Here is a 27,332-nt window from a genome sequence, read left to right as displayed (position 1 = left end):
GCTATACTATCAGGAGCTTTTATTCTCCCTCTTTTGACTAATCTCTTTCATTCACTGCTTTTACCAATTCACTCCTGCTGACACCAGTTTGCTTAGACCCCTTCTCCTCGATCACAAACGTTATTCCAGTGACACCCGCCGTTTTTTTTTTTTTCTTTCTTTTCAAAGAAACCACTTCAAAGTGTGATTAAAAGGAAGCAGAGCAGCTCTGATCAAAGGTTAAATTTTGCACAGCGTGACTGTCTTCACAATGCAGAGCAAGATTCCTCCTAAGATTCCTGAGCGCAGCGTAACTGTCGAGGCAACCAGACTGCGAGTTATTTAGCCGTTGTTGGTAGGACAAGTGATGGATTTTTGTGTGAGCTCCTCTGAGCAATCATCCTCAGAGTGTGTACGTTTTCATTTACACTGTAAGAGAGTTGTATATATCCTCTTAATTTGAATTCTGACGCTTTATTCCCCCCACACCCGCTTATGTCTCACAGTAGAATGTGCAAGGAGTTTAAGAAGGAGAGGGCTCTAACGGCACTGGCAGGTTTATTGCATTGGCTGTAGCCCAACTCATTTTGTCCCAAAAAGTAATGAAATCTCCTAAATGACCCAAGCAATTCAAATTTGTGAGACAATTTCCTATGCCACGGAAAGTCCTTTTTTGTCTTTTATTTGATGTTTCACACTTTGGGAATTGAGTTAGGGCGAGATGAAATAACCATTTTTCAAATTGTTATCTCTGACCAAAGGGACAATTTTAGATTTACGCAGTGCAGTTCTCTTTTATTTTACCCAAAGTTATGAGTTCTCCTTTTTCTCTCTGTGTTTAATTTCAGAACTGCTGGCTCTCAGACTCCAGGAAGAGAAAACATGCCGCACTCACCACTGCCAGAGAGCGGCAGTGGGCAGATGTGCCAACCGTGCCCCCACCTGCAGCTTTAGAAGTTTCCATTGCACCATGACAGATAATCATTAAGGTTTAATTCCTGACGTTTGACTCGATACCCTTCCTGCTTGGTACCCAACCATCCCCACCCGTTCCCAACATGCTGCGGTTCCTGCCTCTCAAACTGGGCCGACTGTACCGCTGTCTGAAGCTGCTGTTAGTGCTGGGTTTGTCGGTCATCTTGTTGATGAACACTCACAACTTGTTCGCCTCCTTTCAGAAGAATGAGCTGACTGACAGACGATTCATTAACCTCAACAAATGTCCTGCCTGCTTTGGCACCAGCTGGTGCCGCAAGTTCATGAATGGTCAGGTTTCCTTTGAGACCTGGGGTCGCCTGAGGTTCCTAGACGTCTTCAATGTCAAAAATGTTTACTTCGCGCAGTACGGAGAGCCCAGGGAGGGAACGCGACGCGTGGTGCTCAAGCGGCTTGGTTCCAACCAGGAGCTGGCTGAAATAGACCAGAAAATCTGCAAGAGGGCAACAGGCAGACCACGCTGTGACCTGATCCAGGCCATGTACAAGACTGAGTTTGCCCGGATCAACGGGGATGTTCGCTTGCTCACCCCAGGCGTGGTGGAGGGCTGGTCGGACCTGGTGCACTGTCCCTCACAGAGGCTGTTGGACCGTGTGGTCCGAAGATATGCTGAAACTAAAGACTCGGGCAGCTTCCTGCTAAAGAACTTGAAAGACACGGAGAGAATGCAGCTGTTGATGACTTTGGCATTCAACCCAGAACCACTTGTGCTGCAGGTATTGTATCTCCCTTTTTAATTTGGTATGTTTTAACCAAAGATGGTAATTCAAGTTGCTTGTAGGTCTGTAAATCAAAGGCTTTAGACTTATCCCTAAATACATGAGAATAAAATTTCTAAGTTTTAACCTCATTTGAGTCAAATCTCAAGTATTTAGAGCACAAATCTAAAAGAGATCCAATATTTAAACCATTGATCACATATATGAGGAGGGTATGCAAATCACAATAAGTTCATGATGAAGCTTCATAATTACCACACGGATTGCCTAATACACAGTTAATCATGTCATGACAATGGCACAGCCTTTCTTATTGTTCCGTTCATTCACCATATATAATTTTGTATGTTATATATGGTTTTGCAAAAGTTTTTGTTTTAGATTCACCAACAATTTTTAAAATGCAAATGCTACAAGGTTGGCTGTAAATCATTCACATTTTCTGACTAGGCATGGAAAAGAAACCCTCCCAACCTTTCTCTGTTCTCTATGTGCTAAAGTTGTAGATGATTACCACCTCATTCTTTGGACATTTCACATTCTTCAAAATAAAACCACTTCCTGTTGTATTCTTTCAGAAGTTTGACATGAATATATTTCCACCTACTTCTACTAATTTCCTTTGAGGAAAGATATTTGTAACAGTACAATATACCTGAAAATAATGAAGTCACAGTATTAAGATTTAGATATAAGCAAATACTTAACATGACGCATTTGCTTTTGTTTTTAAAAGAAAAAAACACGATCGCATCTCATGCTAAAATCTTATACATTGGTTTCTCATTAATACAACTTGTTACATATTGACTGTACTGTCATTCTAGTAACGTAATTTACACAACAGCTTTTTATAACTTTGAAAGGATAATTGTTGAATGTTTCTAAAAATAAAACGGTTCCTGAATTAATAACTTGTAGCAGTTTAGAGCTATAGGTAGACCAGATGGTATGCTTCCAGTGAAAAAAAATTATTTTAAACTTGAGTTATCTCTGGAGAGTATACGGTTTTAAATTGTTCTCAGAAGGATGTTTGCCTGTCGGACGAGAGGATAATAAATTGCATTTACATAAATAGATGTTTGTCACCTGATCTGCTGCAGCAGGTGTTATCATGCTAGTGTATAAACTACAGATCTTGGATTACGCACGGCAGGATCAGAGCATCAGAACCAGGGTGTTGGCCACTAAAAGCCCCCAGTAAATTATAGGGCGGGGATCATCTTTTTCCTTCCTCTTCTATAGATCTCAGACGAGCAATTACACCCTTTCCTAAACTCTAGACTAGATCACGACGGCAAGTCACTGTGGAGCATGAGCCTCTGCTCAGAATAGAGACGAGTTGAAGGCTGTGGCCTCTGAAAAAAATGAGGGATTTTGGCTGGCGGCAAAATTGCATATTTAACACCAAATGTAGGGCAGTTCTGAATTATTCAAGGATGCATTTGTAAACGGTCCAAGTTGTTTTTAATTTTAATATACATCCATGTCGTCTGGACTCCTGTCAGTTGTGGGCGACTGGAGCAGCGGGATCTCTTGAGAGCTGCTAAGTGGGATCAGATCCAGTATTCTTCATCCTTCATTAATCTTCCAAGAGTGTTGTTTTTTTTATTTTTTTTACTAAATATATTTTCCTTTGGAGATGAGTTTCACGTTATGGAAATGTTGCTTTTATTAGAAAACTAAATTAACTAATAAAACACAACGTAATTACTGTAATCATAATTTTCAGGGAGATTATTTCAAAAGCACAAGTGTCTTTATTTTTACATTTTCATAATCATGTTAAATATTTCTTGTATAAAAAAAATATTACTTGCATTTGAGAGGATGTTGGAGATAAAATGCGGCCCACCTTTGTTCTGTCATCCAACATGCCAAACCATGCCCCTCCATATGCCCCATAAACATGGTCCACATCTTTTCCCCTCACTGATTTATGAGCAGCCAATCAATTTCAATTTCTATTTGGCATTGACCCTGTCTCGTGAGAGGACACAACAACAATGGTCTTGAGCCCATGTAGACATTGAATAACGTGTGCTAACCCCTCCTCACCTTACACATACCACATTGCTCTGGGCATTTTGGAGGACAAAAGGAGACCTTGTTTCTTTTTGCTTGGCCAAATCTATATAATCTGATTAGCCTTGTGTAGTTGCTCACGGTCCTCTTTCCTTCCTTTCTCCAACGTTTTATCCTGTCAGCCCATGTCCCTGCCTGGCTCTCTGTTCTGTGAGTGTTCCCTCCACTGATAATGCCATCAGTGTTTTTTAATGCCATTACGCTTCAGTTCAGAGGCTCAGTGAATCACCTTGTCTTGCAAAGAGCTTCAGACATCTCACACCAACACATCATGCACACACATTGTCCACAACTCTCTTTTCTCTTCCACTCTCTATAGCCCTTGCATGTTTACAGGGACTCATGAATTGTTTATCTTGTGCAAAACTTGTGACCCATGGGGGTATCACACATATAGGGTTGTGTGAAGGGATCTGAAGAAACCTCTCAGGTATCCTCAGTTCGTCAGCATCACTGAGCTCAAAAGATGAGAAAATTTGCTGAGAGACTGTGAGACCGTATACACAAGGTTAGGCAGCAGTGAACCATAAAGAATTAATGGCGACTAGAAGTTGAAAAAGAGACGTGCTGCACTGGAACACCTCACTCTCTTGTTTGTCCAGAGGTTAGGCTACTGCCTTGTGATTGATTCTGAACAAAAGACAATGGGATGTGGACTCAGTTTCATATCAGTGTATGCAATATACACATTGGAAAACTGAGATATCAATGAGCGATAACTCATTGATATCGCAGTGTATATATATATGCAATGTATTTTGCAGCTCTAATCTACAAATGAACAAATCCAACAATATTATGTGTTATTGTGGATTCCAATTAATTGAATTTCACAATTTTGCATGTGTTTTGATGATGTGGATTTCTAGTAAATCTATGCTAATACTGTTTATTAGCTTTGCAATATGTACGTGACTGTTTTCTTAAACATCAATAACTTTATTACAAGCCATAGCTGCCAATTAATCTTTTTTACTATTGAGTGGAATTAAGACTTAGTATCATGTCACGTTACCATTTTGTTTCTTTTTGTAGCCATTTTATACAAGACTGGTATGAAATGGAGACACCGTGTGTTAATGGTTTTGATGCGGGAAGACGTTGTAACAAGAGTAGCAAAAAGTTTTTAAAGGATAACGTTTGTTTATCCATTTGAAATGTTTAACACTCATAGATCTAAATTTTATTGACCTTTTTAAGCTTCTTGAATATCAGTGCATTTAAGATGCTTTACCAATTTGTAGTGCAACTCCATTTGCTAGTTGTCACTAGGACGCAGCGCTTCCAAAAGGTTTATGGACACCCTTTCGCTCCTGTTTGTCTGCCTCATTTACAAAATGCCTCTAAGAAACACTTTTGCTTTTACTTTTTGACTAAAGATAAACTGGATGGTAGCTCAGAATATGTGATGTGCTTTTCTAAGCCTGCCCACCATTCAAAGTGCTTCTACACGTCAAGCAGTATTCATCCAGCCTTGGTCACAAATTATTGTGATGATATGAAGATTGGTGGGCAACTTGGGGTTAAACACTTTGCCTAACTGCAAATCGACATGTGTTGGGTAGAAGCTCACAACTGTCCAATTCCAAGATGTTTACTCTTCCCACTGAGTCACACTGGCTCTTCTCCAGACGTTCATGCCTTGTCCTGATAGTTTTAGATTTCTAGCACCAATGTTATGATTTCGAGCCATAACTTTGTCTGTAGCACCAGCTTGGAAAAATGAAAGTCTTTTATCATGGAATTTATATTGAAATATCCATTTTGACATACCTTCATGCTAAACATGTTCAAATCCTTATCAGTCTAATATTATGTTGCCACAAAGGTTTTCCATATTTTACTTGTGGTAAAACACCTCTAGTAATGTAAATGTCGCCACTTTAAAATATTAAATATTTTAGATGATTTCAAGTACCACATTGCATTTTGCATTATGAAACTAAAGTATTAATCTCTAGATTATCTTTTCTCCTCCTTGTCATTTTGTTTTTACAGTTAAAAAATGTGAATAACATTTCTGCTGCTTTCCCAGTGAGCTGTGTGCACTCTTAGAGGGGGCTTCTGTTTCCACTCTTTTGAAGCCACAGGCAGTAAATCGGCTCTGAATCACTATGAGAAACCAGACCTCCTTTGTCCGTGGAGAAACAATCTGCTGTGTTGTTTTCGGGTCTGGCCAACAATGGGTTTTCTGTGTGTTCTCTGTGCACACGTACACACACACTCCACCCCCTCTTCATTGTCACGTAGAGGACATTTTGGCTTTGGGGAGTAAATATTTTTGGAAGACAAAATAACAGGCAAACAAAAAAAAAAAAATCCTTGTGCAATGAGAGACATCTCTAACTTAATCATATTTTTGTTTCCTCTTACCAATTCTGTTAAATTGCTTTTGAAGTCTTTCTGTAACTTTGATTAATCAACTTTTGTCAAGGTCTTGTCTCTTTGACTATCAGAGGAATTACATGATCCTGTTTAATTTTAATCCTTATTCAAGAATAACTTGGTTTGCATGAGAAGTGAGTAATTTATTCTACTCATTTCCATGGCTCGAATCTTATTTGCCATCCTCGGATTCTCTCCTCCAAGTGAGATGACTCACTGATTCATCAGGTGATGGTTGTGTTTGATGAAGTGCATCTGGTCCAGCCTTAAATTAGTTCGATTTAGCCCAGCCCTGCCTTCCGAATCATTAAGCTCGGCGAGTTTGCCAGAAGCATGTGACTGCACTTGCACCCTTTTTCCGTCCTCAGCCGTGTCGTGCTCAGCGAAGCCGAGAATAGGATGTGACAGGCCTGTGGGGTTAACTCAGTCAGTGGTACGCTCATCTCCTCTAAAACTCAAATCTGTGCAGTCCAGCCACCCCTCTCCATATTTTCATTACCGTCTCTCATCTACTTCTTCCTCTGCCTTCATGCTCTAACTTCCTTGCATTACCTGACCAGAAGATGTACTTATGAGATGGCATGAACTCTTTGTGTAGCTTTTGCTGTTTGAAACCAGGTTGGAGGTTTTCTGTTAATATTTTTCAAACACCACTTATTTACAGCTCACTAAGAAACATGCAGAAGACAGGAAGATAAAAATGGTTCTTTTTACCAGTTCAAAAACTGGTAAAAAGAAAATGCATTTTACAATTTGCTCTATTTTAGACTAGAACCCTCATCAGTCAAACACATTGCCTCTGAAAAATATTCACACCCCTTTTTTCACATTTTTATGTATTTGATTGGGATTTTATGTAGTACATAATTGTGCAATGAAAATAATACTATTAATATTTTTGACAAGGAAGTCTGAAAAATCAGATATCTGTTTGTATTCACTCCCTTTACTCCAGGGCATCAATTTCCCTTCAGAAGTTAACCTGAGTGCAAAGTGCTGTATATCAATGCAGTATTTCTCTGCAATCCTAATCGTTTGTAATCTCATAGCATGGTTTAATGAAACATTTAAAAATAGTCTGAAACCAATGGAAACCTATCCAGGCAAGGCTGTCCACTTAAACTCAAAGGAAGAAAAAGCATTTTTTTAACTTAAGTTGTGTATTTCCTCCAGTTAATTTGTTTGAATTTGAGAACATTGTCATTTGTGCACTCCACAAATGTATTTTTTTTAAAAATAAAATTGTAAGAGAACACAAGGCATTAGTGGAAGGAATCCAATAAAAGTCCTTTTGTATTTTTGTCACCAGAAACCCAGTCAATAACATCCATGCTAGGTTGATTCTAGTCATAAAACATTGCAGCCATACTTCAGTGTATTTTTCCAGCTGATACAAAGGTTTTCTAAGGAAACCCAGTTAGTTAGATTGAGTCACTGAGTTTGTAACAATCCATCCCCCTGGACAAGCATGTAGCAACAGTGAGCAAGTCATATCAACTTTCCTGCAATAAGGACAATGCACAAATCACCCATTGTGAAATATGGGTGCAGTATCATGGTTTGGGAATTCTTTTCCTAAACAGAAGACAGAATGTGGTCAGAATTGATGAGAGGATGAGACAAACGTTCTATATCCTAGAATGTAGTTGAGACGGGGGACACAAGTTGAGCATCCAGCAGGATAACAAAGCTTACAATGCTTCTATAAAGGCATGTTTATGCAATAAAAATGGCTAATCCAATTGCATTGCTTTTTGAGTTGTTTGGTCACATAAAATTAAGATAAAGTGCATTCAATTATGTTGTAAGAACTTAATAGAACGCAGAAACATGGATTAGTTTGTAAGACAACGTTTTTCTGTGATCCCATTTTGGTTCATTTATATATTCCTATTAGTTAATTAACAAGTTACACGGTGTTCCAGTTTTAGAGTGCAATGTTCTGACTCTGTGGTTGACGTCCACCAATAAATAGTCCTTAAGTTTTAAGTTGCTAGTCTTTGATTAGTACTTTTGTTTTTAGGTCTGGGGGATTGTGGCAGCCTTGCCACAGAAAAGAGGTTGTGCATGCTGCTTAACCCTGCTTCAAGTACTCCCAAACCTCCTTTCATTATTCTTATAGGCCTTTGTGTACAGACTGAATCCTGTTAGGATAAGACGGAGAGAGTTATCTGAGCTTGACTCCCTTCTTTTTGGCTGGCCCTCGTTGGACGGAGGCCCTGATGGAAAGGAGAGGAGATGAACGGAGCATTTCTGCCACTGGTTTTGTTCTAGCCACAGTTTTGTGGTGTTTTCTCCCATTCGAATGAGCCAGACTGCTTGTGTTACCATAATCCCTTCTCTCTTTCCTGCCATATCGAAACACACACATATACACACGTCTGGCAGCTGTGTTTGGTTAGGTAAATGCCTGTGGCGACCCCCCTCCTTTCCCTTCTCCACCCCCAATCCCACCCTCCAGCTCCTTTTTTAGATTCAGCCCCCCCTGCCCTAGCTTCCTACTGTTACAGAGTGCACTGCAACCTACCAGATGCTCATCTTGAGAAGACACAGTTCTGCTGTGAAAGACATGCCCAACTCTCCCCGGGCCCCTTAAGATGGCCAATATGGATCAGTAACAAGCAGCTTTTTACTTTACTTAGTCCTCTGGGGAGATTAGGCTCTAATGTTAGAGCGAGAATATGCTTTTTAGCACATCAGCTTGCCTGCAGTAATAAAACTGCCCACTGCATTAAAGCACGAAGCACCTGGTTCCTGCTGGAAAAATTATGAGCGGTCAGCAGTATGCTGCATCGCTTCCATGTTTTAGCATTTGTACCCCACACTGGAGCAAAAATGACTTACTTTAATCAAAACTCTCTGTGGATGTTAGGGAAACCTGGTCAAACCCTGGCACCTCTTATTAGGTCTGAGGTCTCCGCTGACATTTGAGATATTTAATTGGGGTTGTATGGTGGTGGGGGGGTTTGTGCATGCTCTGTTCAAAGACAGGTTGAAGTGTGAGGTCAGTGACAGCACTCTTCCTGTTTGCCATGGCACCCCAGCTGCCCCTGAGATAATTGGCTTTGCTCTGAAACGTGCAGCCCTTCATGTAGGCCTTAAACCCAAGTCATCAGGTCTGAGGCCAAGTTTCACTCAGGCTCCTTCACTGTTGTGTGGGCAGTAATGCCACCTAGACTGAGTCAACACCACTGCCTGTGACTCAATACATTACTCATATTCCAGCAGGGTGGGTTTGAGGTGCCTCTATGTTCAATGGTTCAGCTCCAGGTCAGCAAAAGGTTTTGTCTGTCCACTAACAACGCTGTATGCACTTTCAACCTCAAGCTGCATTGTCCCCTGCACTCATTCTTCATCCTGTTCTCATTCTCTCTACAGAGCAAAGGCCTGCAAAACTCAAAGACCTATGTAACCTATTTCTGTCATTGTGACAGAACAGAGTCATGTGCGTGCCCTTTCTGTCAGTGCTGTAAAACTTTACTTTTCCTGGTTTGAGGATGTAAAATCTCAGCATGACTCTTACTACTCATTGGCATGTTTTTGTGTTGGACACAGTTATCCTTTCAAAAACATCTGGTATTAAGAACCTTTGAAAAGATTCTTCTCCTTTTCAAAGTTTCAAAACCAATGAAAGTTTGTACTTTTTCTATAGTTTACAATAGGCCTTTGACCAATATTTATCTATATTATATAGACACTATAACTTAGGAGCATCTCTACTACTGTTACATGACCAAGCAAATATCACATGGTAGACCCCCAAAAACATATTCCCAGCAGCACAAGGGAATAAAAACCATTGATTGTTATATCTTCCCAGTTTTTTCTCATCATGCCGATACAGTATGTGATGAAATGGCTACCTTTGACTGATACCGTTCTTAATGACATAACATGCATTAATGGTTCAAAACCCACCTAATGAAAGTGCTACCACTCTGAATTATTGGTCATCTACCTGAAAAAAAAAAGCTACATTTATGATCAGCTGTCATAATTCAGCAACTAAAGGACCATTTTGGTTGTATAAAGGTAATACTGTGTAAACTAATGATCTGCATGCCTGTAAAGCAGCTGAGTGTAGGCGAGCTATACCAGTGAAGAACCGTGCAAAATGATAGATTCACAGATTAGGATTCTAAGATGGTTACTAATCTAAAGTTTCTTATTGAAAACTTTAAGATGTGAGAATAGCATTGAAGTTTTTTGTTTGTTTTTTTTCTAGCACTTGTAGAAGTGCTAGAAGAAAGACTAGCAATTCTAGCCTTCCCAGGGCAGACATTGGTGTTTGTTTTACAAACCCCCCAAAAATTGGACTTGAGTTTGTTTTTTACTGTCTTTGTACTACTGATACAGCATTCTATACTGTGAATGAACACCAGAAATGTATAGTTTTTATTTGAAAACCTTTGTGCACCTCTAAGTTTTTTCCTACTTCATTTAACACTTCACGGATACTAAAAATAAGCTTGCATTTCTTTTCTGTTTCCATCATTCTCAGTCTTTTGACAGAAGAGCCAGCATGACCAGGTTGAGCTTATAATAGTGCGTTCACTAATTGAAAAAAAGATCAGATTTTTGTATTTCTGACCAAGTCAGGGCCAACAGATGGAAAAATTGTCCAATTCTAGTAAATTTCCTTTTAATAAACAGCTAACTTCGACTTGCTAAATTGGCTTCCATAGGATTACATGCTTTTCAGTTAAAACAAAAAATAACTGTATTATGTTAAACAGCTCTATTTCAAATGTATATACGAATGATTGTATGGACCTGGTATTTTTACTCAGGGTTTAGTAATTCCCCTCCTTGAAACTTTTGGTTTGAAAACTACCACTGTGACTCTACAGTATCTGATTAGAGCGCTTCTGGCTTTACGGTTACAACAGAATCATTGTTGGGTTTGTGGATAGAACAAAGATATGATGGGGTGGGTTAGCAAGAAAAGCAGCGGTAGCAGCTTGAGACGAGCCACACTATGGGGGGGAGCGGTAGTGACCATGTGTGCCTTGGCTGAGGAGTTAACGCCGGCTCCCCTGTGGGGCCTGAGCACTCGCCTTGGACTAACAGACTGTATTTTAAACTTAAATGGCCAGCAAAATGCCAGACGGGGCTCACCACACTTCCTTCCAGCCACTCAAGGTCAACAGGAGAGCTACACAGAAAAGCAATGTGTTTCTAAGTCTAACCTGGCAGCCCCGTGCTGCCAGCCTTACAGAGTAGATATCACTTCTTCTTTAGCAATAAGCCCCTATGATAAACAGACTACAAACATTTTCATCTGGCAATCTTGGGTTTAAATAGGCTTTGTTTGGTGTAATGCTGTCGCCCGATGCATTTCCTTACATTAAAAAGTTATGAATGGACTCCAGCTGAGACTTGTTCACGCTTGTTTGCTATTGAAAGCAATAGGGTTTTGTTCAGGAGAGAAAATGTTAAGAATTTACACCACACCCCACTCAGGGTTTTATTAAGCTTCTCACATGCAACTCTTTGGGGCAAACTGCTAATTTCCTTTTTTTTTTTGCTGGAAGTAGTTGTAGATGCAAAAGCAATGCTTCTGTTTCCTCATAAATATTGCATTAATAAAACACTGCTCTGTGTTCACCATATTTGTGTGTCTATGTGTTTGATGGGCCAGTGTTCTTTGCAAGGCAGCCAAAGCAATAATCTTGGGAGCCACTCGTGTTTACACGGCTCCTGAATAGAGGTTGTTATCAGCCCCGGTCACGTTGCATGTTCTCATTCACATTCACTCAGATACACTTGCGCATAGACACGCACTCACTTGCACACGGGGGGGAAAAAAACAAGGAGCCGCTTTTCGAACTCTCCACAAGCACACACACAAAAAATGCTTTTCCCTGAGTGGTCCTGTAGAAGGGCACGCCTTTGTCAGCAGATGTCAGGACGCAGGTGTGTGTTCCTATGCCTCTCGCTTCACTTGTTTCATCCTCTTCTCCAGAGGCGGCCCATTTGTCTGTGGCCCTGTTTCATTTCGGCCCGCTCCCGCCTCCCTGCCCATCCCACCCCGAGGAGAAGACTCCAGTGAGCCTGTTGTGTTACAGGGGAAAGGAGTTCAAAATCAACCCCCCTCTAACATGGACTTGATGCTGGTGCAGTGCACCAGCTGATCCTTTAAAATTAGATTTTAAAAAAGCCTTGCCTCAGTAAGTTGCTGGTAAACAATCTCAAAGACGATTGTATGTTGGTCTTGCTTTTACCTCTTGATGCACGGATCTTTTTTTTTTTTGGCCAATTTCTAATCACCGATTTTTGTAAAAATCTATCGCTCAGGTTTCAATTGTCTTTAACAGACATAATTAAGAAAACTGGCCTGTTAACTGGATCTTGCATAAATGCATTATGTAAGTTGAATCATCTCAACAAATGTTGCTATCAAAGTAAAATATCTTAACTAATAGCTTGCTAACTTTATTGATCTCAAAATCTAGAAAGACACCATATTATGTTCACTTTTTTTGTAGAAGAGACAGTTGTAGCTCATATTTACTGTTTTAAGATTGAACAATCACCAATTAATTTCTCAAAACTATACAGGAGCCCTAATGAGCTTTTCTGTCAACAGTAATTCATTATCTATAGTAGTCATTTTGCACAGAACGAGAGAGGGTGGTTATTACACCGTTAAACAGAGTTTCCCTCAATATTTCATATTAAAGTTGGTGCTTTAAGTTGTCTTGAACACTTTGTTGGTGCTTTGCTTAGATTTTTGCATGACCAGCCCTTTTTCCCTAACTGTGGAATAAACACCTTTACACTACCTGTCAGATTTTCATATGACTCCAATCATTTAGTAATTCAGCGTTGCTGTGGCTCTGTGGAAAAAATAGTCCCTTTGTAATTGGAAAATTTTTAAATTTCCAATTTCATATGCTGATATGCCCTTGGGCAAAGCACTTTAACCAAGTTGCCCATTGAGCCGTGTATCATGTATATGTGTGAACTTTGTGGGTCATTGTGTAAGAACATTTTAAATGATTGTGATGAGAAAGCTGATAAACCAGTCAACCACAATATTCTAATAGAGTTGGACTACTCATAGGGATCACACAGAGCAATATTCAGCTTGCTGTTATTTGCTTGACTTCTATTTTGTGACAAACTGAACGAGCAGCCATCGTGCCTCTTAATTTAAGTTTACTTTTTCAAGAAGTTTGAAATGTAATTCTGTTTGTTTTTTAGCAGCTCTCTGATATCAAATAGCCGACTTAAAATCTTCCCTCAGTTAACTCAGCTATGCTTACCATTCACAGAGCAGAAAGATCAGATTTGTTTTTATCATCTATGAGTAATTGTAGACTTTTAACTGATCTAAGTTTTCTAAAATTGAATTAAAGGAAAACGTACCTTTGCCACACAGCAGAATCAAAAGCCAGCTTTTGCTTGATTTGAGGGAAAACAATGAAAAAAAAAAACAAGTTAGAAAGATTTTTACTCAAAGGTCCTCAACATTGTAAAATTAACTGGAAGTTTTGAAAAAATTCAGTCTGGACGTTTTATAAGTCTTAAGGAAGACTATATGTGCTGGAAATATAATGAAAACAATTTTAAAGGGAGTGTTTTTTTTGGGGTTTTTTAACTTATGACCGGATGATCAAGCCTTTTAAAGCAATAAGTTTCTAGATGTTATTAGCAGTTTAGCACCCTCAGCATTTTTGAAAAGCTTAATGCCATCAGGAGACGACTGGTAAAATTCACAACCACACACATCTTCACATTTTACTTCCTAGGTCTACTCACAGTGCAAAAAGATGTAATACTGTATTTGGTTGAGCCTTTCTATATTGCCTCTCTCACCACCAGTACTTCCCTCAGAACGCCTCATTGCGGCCGTTAATGACTTCTGCAGTGTAACCATTTAGGAAGTGCTAAGGAAGAATGAGTGTAGTATTTATCAACCCGCGCAATAGGAGGGCTTGAATCTGGATGCTCAGGTGCGCTCTTCCATGTGCCTGCATGCACTGTTCAGTAGTTCTCTCCTTAAGGCGTTTTAACATTCAAAAGTTTAAATTTAAGAAGCTCATTAAAGCAGTACGGAAGTACAAGTTGAGGCGCAGATCACTAGGCAACTGGCCTGTCAATGTGGGTAAATGACCGACAACTATGTTGAGAGCCGAGGACGGGGCCCAGACAGACATGAAGGCCTTCTCATAACAGCCATTGACAGTGTCTGAAAGTAGCCTCAAGGCATTCATCCCGCAAACCTCCTCCACACCCCCCATCTGCCGTAGCTTTACTTTTGCTCCCATTCAGGCCTGCAATCTGACAACAAAGAGAGAGATGTGTTTAGCAGGCAGGTCTTTGCCGGTTTACTCCTCCTGTCTACTGAAGCGAAGAAGTGAAAGACACTGTTTGTCTCTTCTGTTCGTCATATCTCATTTCTCCTCCTTTGCACTCCTCCTCCCCCCACCAACCAACCACCTCTTCCATCCACCTTTCCCTCATTTATCTATCTGCCCTGCGGGGGTGAGAGAGGGACGGTGGTGTTTTACAAAGCTAGTTTAGCTGTAACAGTGGATGGGCTGCGTTTTGTCAACAGCACTGAAAGCTTCAAATATTTCCACCAACAGGAAAAAAAACATTCCAGTAGTGTTTATTATAGGTCAAAGTACAGTGTGTGGGCTTAAAAAGGATGTACCATCTGATCCGTCATCTGCTTAATCGTTATATAGGCAACTTTAGAAATTAGAAAGCCATTTTAGATTTCTAGCCTATTAAGTCTCTAATCCTAAAATCTCCTATGAGGGGAAAGCTTACATGATTGTCTCCTATCCAGCTAGTATTTGGAAAGTGCAGTCAGTCCAACTCTGTTTTATTATTTTATTTTTTTTACAACCACGGAACCTTCATCCTGTCAAGTTTTCTGTCTCTGAAAATGTAGAGGAAGGATAATAAGGCGAGATGATTTGGAGAAGTCCCGGTGAGTCATTGCCAAGTGACAGGCACAGACAGACAGGCTGCAGGGAAGCAAGCACTGCTTTGTGGACAGACTTTTTGTCTTGCCCACAATTGATTGGGCACCTCAGGGAAATGGATCCTACTAATATGGCATGTAGTTTATCATCATTCCCTGCTTTTTCTTAAATCAGACAGAGGCCATGGATTAATGCCATAAAAAAGTGATGTTCCGTAAAAGGTTGAACTAATGTGTGGAAAGTTATTGCGGCATAAACTTGTTGATTTTTAAAGTGATCATATTTTGCCACACAATTATTACATTGTTGCATGTTGCTCAATACAGTTTGAGGGTTTCTTAAGATGAAATTCCTCAGTGATTGTGTGGTTCTAAAGTGAAACTGAAAATTTTTGTTTCCAGTGTATTTCCACATGGGCTCCATGAGCTTATTCACATTTTGTCTAGTTACAATCTCAAACTTCAATCTACTTCATTAGGATTTTACTACTATTAGATTTTAGATTTTCCTACTATTAGGATTCTACTATGAAATCTAAACCTTCTGGATAGTGCGCAGCCACAGACCTTGACACAATGCACCATAGTATGTGGGATCGGTTTTGCTTTTCGCCACTGTACCATAACCACAAATAAAAATGAATGCGTATGACTGCTCAAGAGAAAGTTGTGAAAAGAAGGTCACGTGACGTCACTTTCTTGGCAGTATTTTGGATATTTTAAAAATTTTAAATTCCATAATTTTTCATCTTCAGATGTTTAATTTGCTTGTTAGGTGACTTGACAATTTCTTGCCACTCTTTTCAGATGTTTGAAAATTTTAAAACATGACATTTAAAACATTTTTCCTCCTCCCTCTTAAATGTGCTGCTATCATGTACAATACATTTAGGTTTTTTTACTGCAACATAGTAAATGTGGAAAAGTTCAGATGGTATGATTACTTTCACAAAGCACAACTTTGCCCATTTAGCTTTTGCACCTACTTAGATCTAGAATCTATATGTGGTATGGGTCCAGCTGTTATCCTGGAGATACATCCTCTACGTAGCCAGTGGAGAGCGTGGTTAACACGTACACCTGTAAATAATTTGTATTCCATTAAAGTTTAAAATAAGTCGAGGCAGCCATGCATATTTAACCCCCACACCCATACCCTCTCAGCAGAAATTGAAAGCTGGTAAAATATTGAATTACCGAGAGAGCAGACTGGGACGCAACAGTCATAATAGTTCACACCTTAGCTGCAGCATCTTGGTGTTTCCTTTCCAACATCTCTCTTTTTAGAGAGAAGCAATGAAGCGCTGCCGGTTGTATCTGCATCGGCTACGGGCCAGAAAAACGGCAGAAATTTGTTACATGGAAATTGTGAGCCGTCATTAGCCGAGCATATGGCAGGTGTTTATTATGAAAGATTGAGGCCCTTGGTGGAGAGTTTATGTTACATGATGGGAGCTTATTATCATTTGCAGCAAAAAAAAGTCTTACGTCGGCAGAAAAGTTGGAAACCGTCTGTTATTTTCCATCGATTTTGTTCGACCACTGCAACAGCCTGTGACAATGAAATGGATCTAGAAGAGAGAAACGGAGGGAAGGAAAATTGGGAAATGCCAGAGCTGTAGTCTCATAGCAGCTGGAGAGAGAAAGTTTATTTATTTATTTATTTTCATCTTTCCTTTATTGATGGCATGCAGCAGCATTTAAAATACAAACCTGCTAAGTTGTACGTTTATCCTGATGTTCTGAATCAGTTGGAACCCATAATAGGCAGTGAAATGCTGTCAGTTTCCCAAACTGCATTTAACCAGGCTAAACAGCACCACGAAGCAGTTTAAACGCCCTGCAGTCGCATCAGAAAGCATAAGGCTTTCCTGCTAACTGCTCCCTGCCACAAATCACCCCCTATCAGTTCTCTGGAAGCACACAGTATAGCAGCAAGCTTTGACTCGTAGCTGTAGGGCTTAAACACAAACGGACTCTATGCTTTTATTAAATTTAATCCGTTATACCCCAAGCTGGCGCTGCTTCACGTGATTCTCTGGCTCATTTTCAGCTATTGTGTTTAAAATTGTATATCAGCAATCACCCAAGGCTACACCAGCGTCTTGTATTTTTTTTTCCCTTTCATCTTTCAATGGATTCAGGAACTAATTTCAGAGCAAATTAAATAAACTATCTTTTGACATGGTGACTGTTGCCACAATGTGTTAGCCTTTACCTTTCAAAGTTGTTTGTGTTTTTCACCACCTGACGCTTTTTATCCACGTTTTTCCTTCCCAGAGCTTTCCATCGGATGAAGGGTGGCCATTTGCCAAGTACCTGGGAGCATGTGGGCGCATGGTAGCTGTCAACTACGTGGGCGAGGAGCTGTGGAGCTTCTACAATGCGCCGTGGGAGAAGAGGGTTGACCTGGCGCGGCAGCTGATGGACATTGCCGAGCAGCTCACCAACAATGACTTTGACTTTGCCCTGTACCTGCTGGATGTCAGTTTTGATAACTTTGCAGTCGGCCCTCGGGACGGAAAAGTCATCATAGTCGACGCCGAAAACGTCCTGGTAGCAGACAAAAGACAGATAAAGCAAGGTGAGGGTCATTGCCTAATCGTTCATCACATAGTTGCTTCCATTTCTTTCTTTTTTTCCCATCTTTGAGTAGCTATTAAAATGTACCTCGGGTAAAGATGTGTAAAAGGAAATGTTGCCAATGTCTTTTCTTTGCAGTTGTATTTCAGATTGACAGCTCTTTTTTAAAAAAAGATGGTAATTTTATCACTCTTTTTTTCATCTTTGTGATGAAAAAATAGTTTGTAAACATAATGTGAAAAAGGATTCATTTCAGGTCACATTTCAGTAAATATTTAAAGTCCCCTGATATTTCTAATAACTATTTTCTGGGGTTTTGGAGGAGAAATGCACCCACAGCATAGCTTAGATCCTCCACCATACTTATGAGTTGGAATATAAATAAATCTAGGTGATCTATTTTTCTGTATTCAATCCCAGTTTAAACGTGGCTCTGCAACATCTGCCAAATGTCACATTAATACACGAGAGATGCCAGACGGTATGGATTACTAATAAACTTCTAGAAATCTTGTCAACTTGAAAAAGTAAATCGAATTTTTAAGAAAAACTTTTAAATAACTTAATTTTAAAAGGATTATTAAACGATTTTGTGAAACAATAATTTCTTTGCATGAAAATCTATTAAACCTCCAGAGAAAATTTGAAAAGGTAAGATTTTTCTCAATGTGACATTGAGCGTTTCCAATTAGACTAATTTCTTTGAAGGCTTTCTGTACTTCTTTTGACAAGGGTGTTTTTAAATAGAGTATGTTTCCAGCTCTTCACTGAAGAAACACAGTTTGCTTTTACTTCATATAATTTGCACAAATTGAAATTTTAAAAGCGAAATTGCTGATTCCATCCATAACCTTATTCCTTGTCCATCTCTCTTGTTCATCACTCTTCCTCAGAAGCTTGAACATGACATAAAGCATTGACCATAGTTTCAATTCTGCAAAAAAGAGATTCGAATGAGCAAGCACTGAATGTTTTAGGAATGGCCTCTTGAGACTTTAGGCTAGATTTGCATATGCTGGAAGTCTTCTCTCTTCTATCCAGCCAACACCCCCACTCCCTCTAACACATGCGTCCCCATCAAAGCAAAGATTGTTCGGATAACGAGCCATCTCTGCTGCCCTAGATTTTTGCCTCGCGGATAAAAAAAAAAGCCCATAACAAGGTCCAGGAAAGCTATACATCACACCCTGAGTGCTGCTGCTCGCCCCCTTCAGTCTTCCTTCCAGGGGCCACTTCACAAAGAGCGACGGCCACCTCGTCTGACACTTAGATTTGTCCCCTTGTGCTGAAATCCTGTTAAAGTGATAAACTATTATGTTGCTAGATGTTGAGGCTTCACCATTGTACCCTGTGACGAATATAAGATATTGCTTGTAAGTAAATGGGAGTGAGCATTTCCTTTTTTTATATACACATAATAGAAGCATTGTGATAAATTTATCCTGGGATAAAGCGGCATTTTACCAAATTACAAGCTTCAACTCCAGGGAACCACAAAGTAATGCAAAACGTGTGAAGGAACTCCAACATCCCTGCCGTTTTTCGCTTGAATTTCTGCTTCATTTCTGCATGATTATGCTTATGTGTGTTCATACATTTGCCTTCCTCAGAAGTGTGTATATTTATCTTTGTTGCCAAGAGCTGCGATTTTCCAGCCTGTCACCGAAGCCCTTTGCCAGTCCTGGAGCACAATCCAGGTTGATACTCCCTTTGTCTGGCCCGACACATTTAGAGCCTGACAACTCAAGCTGCTTACCCCTGGCCTTTCAGAGCTTAAGCCTCAAGTTTATTTGCTTCCTTCATGTTTGCGTGCCCGGATCTGTTTGCATGTTTGTGTGTGCCAAAGCGTTGCAACGCAGCAGGAAGAAGAGGGGGGGATCATGGTGGTAATGAGTATTACTGGGTCACGGCCGTGTGGTGAACAGCAGTAGGAAACAGGCGTGGCAACTTCCCAAGGCTCTGGGAACAGAGAAGCCAATCCCTACAATTAGTGCCTGAGCTGGGAAAGCATGCTGAAGCGTGCGACTCCAGAGTCATCGGTCCAAACTGAAACCAATCGATTTGTAAATCAAACACGCAGAAGCAACGTGCCAATCCACCCTCTTATTAGAATCATCCATATGGATGCAGGGGGTTCTGGAGATGGGGAGCTGTGCCCTTTTTGTCTGCACAGTCCAGTGATGCAAAAGGAGCGATTTCCCCATGATTGAGCTCATGGCGTCACTGGCTGGCTTGGCAACACTCGTGTCACTCATTTTTCGCCTTTCTCCTTTACACAGTCTCCCAAAGATGCACTTGCTTTTCCTCTCACACTTGTCTCCGTTCCCAATATCCGACTTTCTCTTCTGAACCCAACAGTAAGGCTATGTTAACGAGGTCTCAGGCCATGCCTTCAAAGTTTGTTCAACCTTGTGAAGGCAGAGGTGTGAGAGGAATGCACTCAGGTCCAGTCTGAGCTCTTTAACATGGAAGATACCAGATAGGTGAGAAACACGGAGCTATATGGTTGTACCTCACCTGATTCTACTGCTGATTTGAATTGAAAATGATTTAGTTTGCTTTGTAAATTTGCCCAGACCTGCAAGCAGAAAGAAACAAAGGTAAATGTCTTACAAAAAACATTCATTGCCCTTGAATGAATGTGCTTAAGCATATTTTTATGAGCATCTAATGTAATAACCTAACACAAAAGCATACAATTGAAATACTGTTTGTTTTTTAAATGAATGCAAATTTTTAACATGCTTTCACCACCTTGTTTCATAATGGTGTGATTTGTAGTGTTGGGTTTCCACCTCAAATACTGTTTTGTATGAAGATTTAAATTATCTCTCACCTTTTCACATGTTTGCCATATATCCTGCCTCTGGAAACAGAGCTTCTTATGATCTCTGAACATTGGTTTTCTTCTTGCTATTCTTCCATACAGGACAACAATTAAAGTTGCCCTCAGGTGTGGATCTTTGTAACTCCATCTTGTTAGCATTTTGCAAAGAAGGAAGTTGCACTCATGTCTTCTTCTTGTTTTTAGTAGTCATTGGTGCTGCAGCAACACATGTGAGGGCTTTGGGAGGCAGATTTTTGAAAGGGTTTAGTTCATTTGACATAGTGCAGTGTGAAGCGAACCACACCAGCTAAAAATGGAACTAATGTTACAATTTTGGTCCCCAGTTGAACAGAATCTATCGGACTATCAGATGTGAAAACACCCTTATATAAAATACAATGCAAAACATGTAGTCATAAAAAGAAAAAAATGTAGCTGCTGCCCTGCCCCAGCTAATTACTACATAGGTGGTCGGTGAAGACACTTTTTTTGTTTGGTTTTAGATTTTATTTGGGGGCATCTGAAAAACTCCTTAACTGCCATGATGCCATCGGTGTCCTCATAGAACGATTGACTTGCATGGAAGCACTTGAGTGAGGGTTAGTCTGAATAAAAATGCATGCCACACTTTTGGGATTTGAATTTGTTTTTATTTTTCCCTCGTTTTCCTCTTCAGGTATGCATTACAGTCTGCACATGGCACAAAATCTCAATGAAGGGCATTTCAATTTGAAAATGAATCCTGACAAAATGTGAAAAGGTGATCTTGCAAGGCACTGTATGGGCCTCATAACATCCTCTTTGCTTTTTTCTGAGACTCAAAAAACTTTGCATATGTGTCCTTGAGTATGTCTTTCTCAGCTCTATTTTTTTTCTTCTGAGGTTTTTTTTAACCAGTGGGTGCATGGGGGGCAAAATTTTGTGAGAAGAGCAGGACACTCTCCTGATGCCATCTGTCAATCAGCGCTGAGTTTTGACGCATGACTGACTCTGAAGCATTAATTGCTTTTCACCTCACCTCACTGCGTTTCGTGTACATCTTTATATGTGCCGGTGCGCAGATATATCCATCTTCATCACCCACACTGATTGAGGTTGATGTGTCTTGCCTCTTTTGGGGGATAGGCCCCACATTGGGGCCCCCCTCTTCTCACTAGCAGGCCGGTTCTGGATGTTTGATTGAGTTGTTCTGATGAGCCAGAGGAGAAGTGCATTATAATGCCTGATGCACTGATTATATGTTTGCATCCTCTGGGTCCCCTCCAGTCTACCAACAGTCTTATTGATCTGCTTTTAATGCGCAAACCAATAGCTCTCTCATCATTCCAGGTTTTTTTTATTTTTTATTTTTTATTGCCTCCCTTCTTTCCTAACCCAATCCTCTAAAGAGAATGAAAAAGGAAAATAAAATGAGCAGGGGAAAGAATTTTATTTGCTCTGTAAATCAAGTAAAAGGGTTCATTTCTGTCAAATAAACTGGAGATGGTTGTTCGGCTGTGAGCCCTTAAAAAGAAAAGGGCTTCTCGCAATGGCTGGAGACTTCTTAGAGATTCTTTGGTTTCTTAATGTTTATAAAATTTTGCGGGGTTATTTAAATAAACGCAATAGTTAAATAAATATAAATGACAAAGAACAAAGTCTCCAACTATGAGAGGTGTGTGTATAACTTCTGTTCAACATTTTTAGTTTGTTGTTTACCCTTTTTTTAATCATTGAAATTTTCTAAAACATGGAGCATCCAGGAGTCAAGAAAGCCCCAATCTTAAACCTGCTGTATGCAAAAATTTTATTTTAAAAAAATGTTGATGTAACATTTTTTCTTTTGTACTTTAGCCAATTTTTAGATTTTTTTTTAGCAACCTCTGATTTGACAATGGTTACAAGCAACCTTAGATTTGCAATTTACATAGTTACAATTTGTAACTGTAAGCTGTGTATTTGTCAATGATAAAGATTTACGGTGAGATATCCAACCAGCAAATTTGAAACCTTAAAAGTGATGAAAAATTTCTCACCATTCTCTCTACTCTTATTAGTCAACAGTATAAGTCATAAGAGCCAAAGAACTCTTCTTGTTTAAAGAAAAGTCCCAATATTTTTCTGATCAGTGTGTACACCATGGCATTACCAAGTCATGCTTACGACGCCACAATTTGTTGCATTGGTTGGATGCAGTTACTGAGTGAAGACATTCAAAGTTGAAATTTTCAGTATCACCAGGGTGTTTTAAAAACTTACTACAAGAAGCAAAAGCAGAAGTTGTAGCATATTATTTAAAAGAAAATGTTTTCAATGACACATTGAGATGCGTTTTCCATTCACTGAGGCTGGAAGAGAGCAAGGCTTTCATCAGATAACAGGGTCGCTCAAGAGGGAGGAAAAGGTGCTTTGGTTTATTATTTTAAAACATGTGTCATGTTCATGCTTTGATGCATAGTGGGTTGTGAAATGCTGCCAGCTTTTTGAAAATCTTAGAGGAACGATAAGGATCCAAGAGAAAACGGCAAAGAGTACCGTTTATGAAATGCTAGTCATACTAGTAGCTAATATAAGATGCTAAGCAAATTTAAAATGTTTTTTTTTTACTTCAGTTTTACAATATTTAAACACTGTTTTACGGCAACATCTCCCTTACCTGGGGTAAGCTATAATTAATGACCACTTGCAGGGGAAAGCTTAAAAAATTTGTTTTTTATATATGTCACAAAATGGTTCTTTGAAAGAAATTAGAAACCTAAAATTGGTATTGGCAGAACTAAAGAAAAAATATTAACCCAAATCTTCCTTCTATCTCTGGGGGAAAAAATCTGGTGTCAACTTTATGCATAAAGGAGATCTAAAAAAAAAAAAAAAAAAAAGTCAATAGTGCTCAAGTTGTACCAATGAGCAAACCAACTAAATGAAATGCAAACATAGTAAATAAAATCATGCAATTAAGAATGTTTACTATTACTATTGTGAACTGCATAAGTAATCTAACGAAATCTCGTTTTTTTTGAATGAAAAACCAAAAAGAGAAAAGAGCATTAACTTAAGATTTAAGTGATTCTATATCAGTGTAGAACAGTATTAAACTAGACGTTTCACCCACTGCAAATGTGATTTTTAAAAAGTTGTATGACATTTTTATGTGTGTCCACCTGCAGACAAGCCGGAGAACCACGATGTGTGGTATGAGAGCCGCTTCGAGGAGTGCGACAGGGAGGCCTGCCTTTCTTTCTCTAAGGAGGCCCTCTGTTCCCGGGTCACTGTGGACCACAACTATTATGCCGTGTGTCAGAACTTATTGTCGCAGTACGCCACGTGGCGGGGAACCACCGGCGGCCTCCTTCACGACCCGCCCGCTCACATAGCCAAAGACGGACAACTTGAGGCTTTGTTGGACGAGTGCACCAAACCTAAAAAGCGCTATGGCCGCTTTCAGGCAGCCAAGGAACTGCGTGAATACCTCACACGGCTATCTGCCGCATCCTCCTCTGCCATGGCAAGGTAATGCATGGGGTCGGCGTTAGCCCAACGCTTTGAGACATGGATTTGTACTCTTTATCTTTGGACTCTTGAGCTATCGGTTCTTGTTCATGATGTCATTCGCTCCCTTTGCGCATTGGAGCAAGAAGAAGGTGTTCGAATCAAACTTTGTTAAAGCCTAGCTTTTACCTTGACTTTTCTGCTTTGTTTGAGGATTGTGGCACTGCAAAAAAAAAAAAAAAAAAAAAAACTACTTGAGCCAAGGGAGCGAGGTTACGGGGTTAACCTGTCGGCTCTCAGGGTGGGCTACCACCTCCGGAGCAGAAATAAGGAAGGGCTCCGGTAAGCGCATCCGTCATTGGAGCCAGGCTAACGCAAACCAACAGTAACCAAGCAACAGCAGCAGTAACATCACCCAGCCCAGATGATGATTATTTTCCTTTTTATGCTTCAGTTTCTTCTTTTTTTTTTCATACCATTAAAAACCTTAACATCTGTTTTAGTCATACTTCTCGTTTTATTTTATTTCTAGAAGGGTTGATTCTGTTTTGCAGACCTGAATTGCAGTCATTTGAGCCTTGGTTACTTTTTGCTGTGTTGTGGCTCTTTATTTTCTGTAGCAATGCTGCCTGGAAGGTGGAAGTAGCATGAATCCCCTGCTGCAGGATGGCAGGAAAGGCCAAGGGAGAAGAGGTAAAAAGAAAAAAGTGGGTTAGAAAGTTTTGGATTTCAGAGGACATATAATAAAAAAAACCTTGACAGCTACTCTTTATGTACAGGTACATCTCAATGATCATCAGAAGTAATCAAAAAGTCAATTTATTTCAGTAATACAGTTTAAAAAGATAAATATATGTATTCAGAACCCATTATAAAATCTTTCACATTTGATTATTATGGCTTGTAGCTGATTAAAATTCAAATATATATTTTTCTGATTATTAAATTAAACTGGAAATATATAACCATGTATGAGACACATCTCAATAAAGCCCTTTAATGAAAAAGTGACTTAGGATGTAGTCTGTGACAATGAATGACATTTGAATAGTCTTTCCTTCATAATTCCTTTGTTTCCCCGCAACTTTTTTTCCATCCACTAAACCTTCCATTCCATTTATGTGCCTTGTAACGGCACTCTATAAATAGCCAGTTTTTTGTTGTTGTTTTTTTTTTAGCAATGCCTTTTTGAGGCTTACCCAATGCAAAGTGTTTAAAAACAAAACAAGAACAGAAAAGACAAAAACAAATGCTGCTTATTGGTCTTACATTAGGACTGCAAGCATTTGGAAAAGCATGCAGCATTAATAGCATTTTGGTAAATATTGCAATAAGAGTCTGACTTGCAATATACAAAAACAATATGACTTGCAAGTCTGAGATATACTGTGAAGTCCTATTTCAGGTAGCACTGAAATTTAAAAAAATAGTATTCAGTTTTCTTTAGCTATAAGCCATAATGATCTAAATAAACTCAAATAAGTGGTTGAATTATAAACTGTGTGAAGAGTCTAATTGAATTACTGAAAGAAACCAACTTTTTGATAGTCAAATTTATTGAGATTCATCTTTTTTGTTGTTTTCCAATCATTCAGGATTGTGGCAATCATTTTGTTTTGTTTTGTGTGCGGATTATTATTTTCTGTTTACTAGGAATCAGAAATGGTGAGACAGCTGCTCATAGGAAAAGGAAGGTGATAATTGGACGGTGGCAGTCCGTTGATGCAGATGTGCCGATACCAAAGAGGCTACTGGTAGTAAGAGACCACACCTTTCCTAACGCTTGGTCCACATTGAAGAACTGATTGAGTATTGAAATTCTCTCTCCTAAACAATGATCAGCCATAGCTGTTTTGAACGATCCCCTTTACTTCGTCGACCCCTAGCAGAATTGATAAATGATTTGTCGAACACTTTTCCCTCCATCAGTCTCATAAAACCACTTTATTTAAAAGAAAATGAAGTGATTCTGAAAGAACCAGAACACATGATTAATCCCCATTCTATTTTCCCCTCTTTGTCTTGATTTGATGAATGAATTCTATTGTCAGAGTTCTCCAAGTGCTGCTCGATGCAATAACCTCTTATACCAGGTCAGTGGTATAAGAAAAGGAAATGAAGATATCTTCAAAATTACTTTCTTGTTCCAGAAACAGCTTCCAGACCTGCACTTTCTAAATTTTGCAGCCCAGAAATCTCAGCGTTAAATATTTAAACGATCTTCACCACTTAGAGGTGAGGGATGATTTTACACTCAGTGGACCAACAAATTAAAAGCATAATCACAAATACTGGCTCATTTTGCTCTTGGTTTATAGGATACATACTCAGCATAACTTGGTTTAAAAAGGAGAAGAAAAATCTGCCTCGGAGTTTCTTTTGTTTTTTGTTGGGTTTTTTTTTCTTCTAAGTTTTAATATATTTGAGTAGGATCCTAAAATACCCAGTGGAGGTTTGTTTCATGCAGACCATAAAAAGTTGGGATAATAATCAAATGAATGCTTCATTTGATGAAACTGATATGACTCTTGCCAGCTAGGAAAAGCAATAAAGACAAGTTTGGTTTATGGATTTGTTTTTTTTTTCTCTCTCTCGCTCTCTCTTTTGTTTCAGCTCCATCATTTGTTGTGACAGCTATGTTTGTTTACTCATGTGTCGCATATATTTAACTGTGGAGGACGTTGAACCTAGAGGGATTTGTTCATGCGTAACTAACTGTCCACTTTTGTACTGTAATTTTCTTTTAGGTATTATATCAGCATTGTCTGATTTTTCCTGTGCCTTTCATTCAAAAGTTGTATTTACAACTTTTAGTGGATTTAAATATTAAAATAAATGAAGATATATCTATCTATATATATGTATAAATATAAAAACATATATATACATATATATAGATATATATTGATATATATAGATATAAATATACTCATGCTCTGTGTGGACTCTTCTTGATTCTGTTTCTTTTGTTTGTTTGTTTGTTTTTGAGTTGGCTCCAGTTTGGATGCCTTTAAAAAAACTGATTCACTGCAGCACAGCTGGATATCGATGTTTGCCAAGTCTTTTTCAGTTATCCTTTGTTTTGATCTTTTATATCTTCATCTTCCCTCAAATTAAAAGCCCAGGCTTTCTTTTGCTGTGCTCTCCACTGAACTAAGATGTGAGTCTTTCTCTTTTATCCAGTTTTATTATTTTTATTTAATATCTTTACACAAAGATTACTTTAAATATTAATCTGGTAACCTTTCAGAGAAGCTTTCCTCTTACACACTTCAATTTGGTCACACACATAGTAAAATAGCCCTTTTTTATTGTGCAAGTGCAGTTTCCACAGAAAAATTACTCCTCACAC

General features: G+C 39.2%; 1 protein-coding gene across 1 annotated transcript in view; it reads left to right on the top strand.

Moving 5' to 3' along the window:
• dipk2ab (divergent protein kinase domain 2Ab) overlaps positions 1-26,908 on the top strand; it is a 36,896-nt gene extending 9,988 nt beyond the window's left edge. Inside the window, exons 2-4 of the mRNA XM_055037698.1 lie at positions 828-1,691; positions 17,383-17,686; positions 23,659-26,908. Coding sequence (XP_054893673.1) covers positions 1,038-1,691; positions 17,383-17,686; positions 23,659-24,005 — 1,305 coding nt within the window. The 5' untranslated portion in view covers positions 828-1,037 and the 3' untranslated portion in view covers positions 24,006-26,908. The remainder of the gene's footprint in view (positions 1-827; positions 1,692-17,382; positions 17,687-23,658) is intronic.
• Positions 26,909-27,332: the final 424 nt, after the last annotated feature.

This window comes from Poeciliopsis prolifica, unplaced genomic scaffold (genome assembly GCF_027474105.1).
Source record: "Poeciliopsis prolifica strain line A6 unplaced genomic scaffold, Auburn_PproV2 SCAFFOLD012, whole genome shotgun sequence".
In the NCBI taxonomy this organism is placed as follows: domain Eukaryota; kingdom Metazoa; phylum Chordata; class Actinopteri; order Cyprinodontiformes; family Poeciliidae; genus Poeciliopsis; species Poeciliopsis prolifica.
Note: the sequence above shows the minus strand (reverse complement) of the source record. Positions and strands in the feature narration are given on the sequence as shown.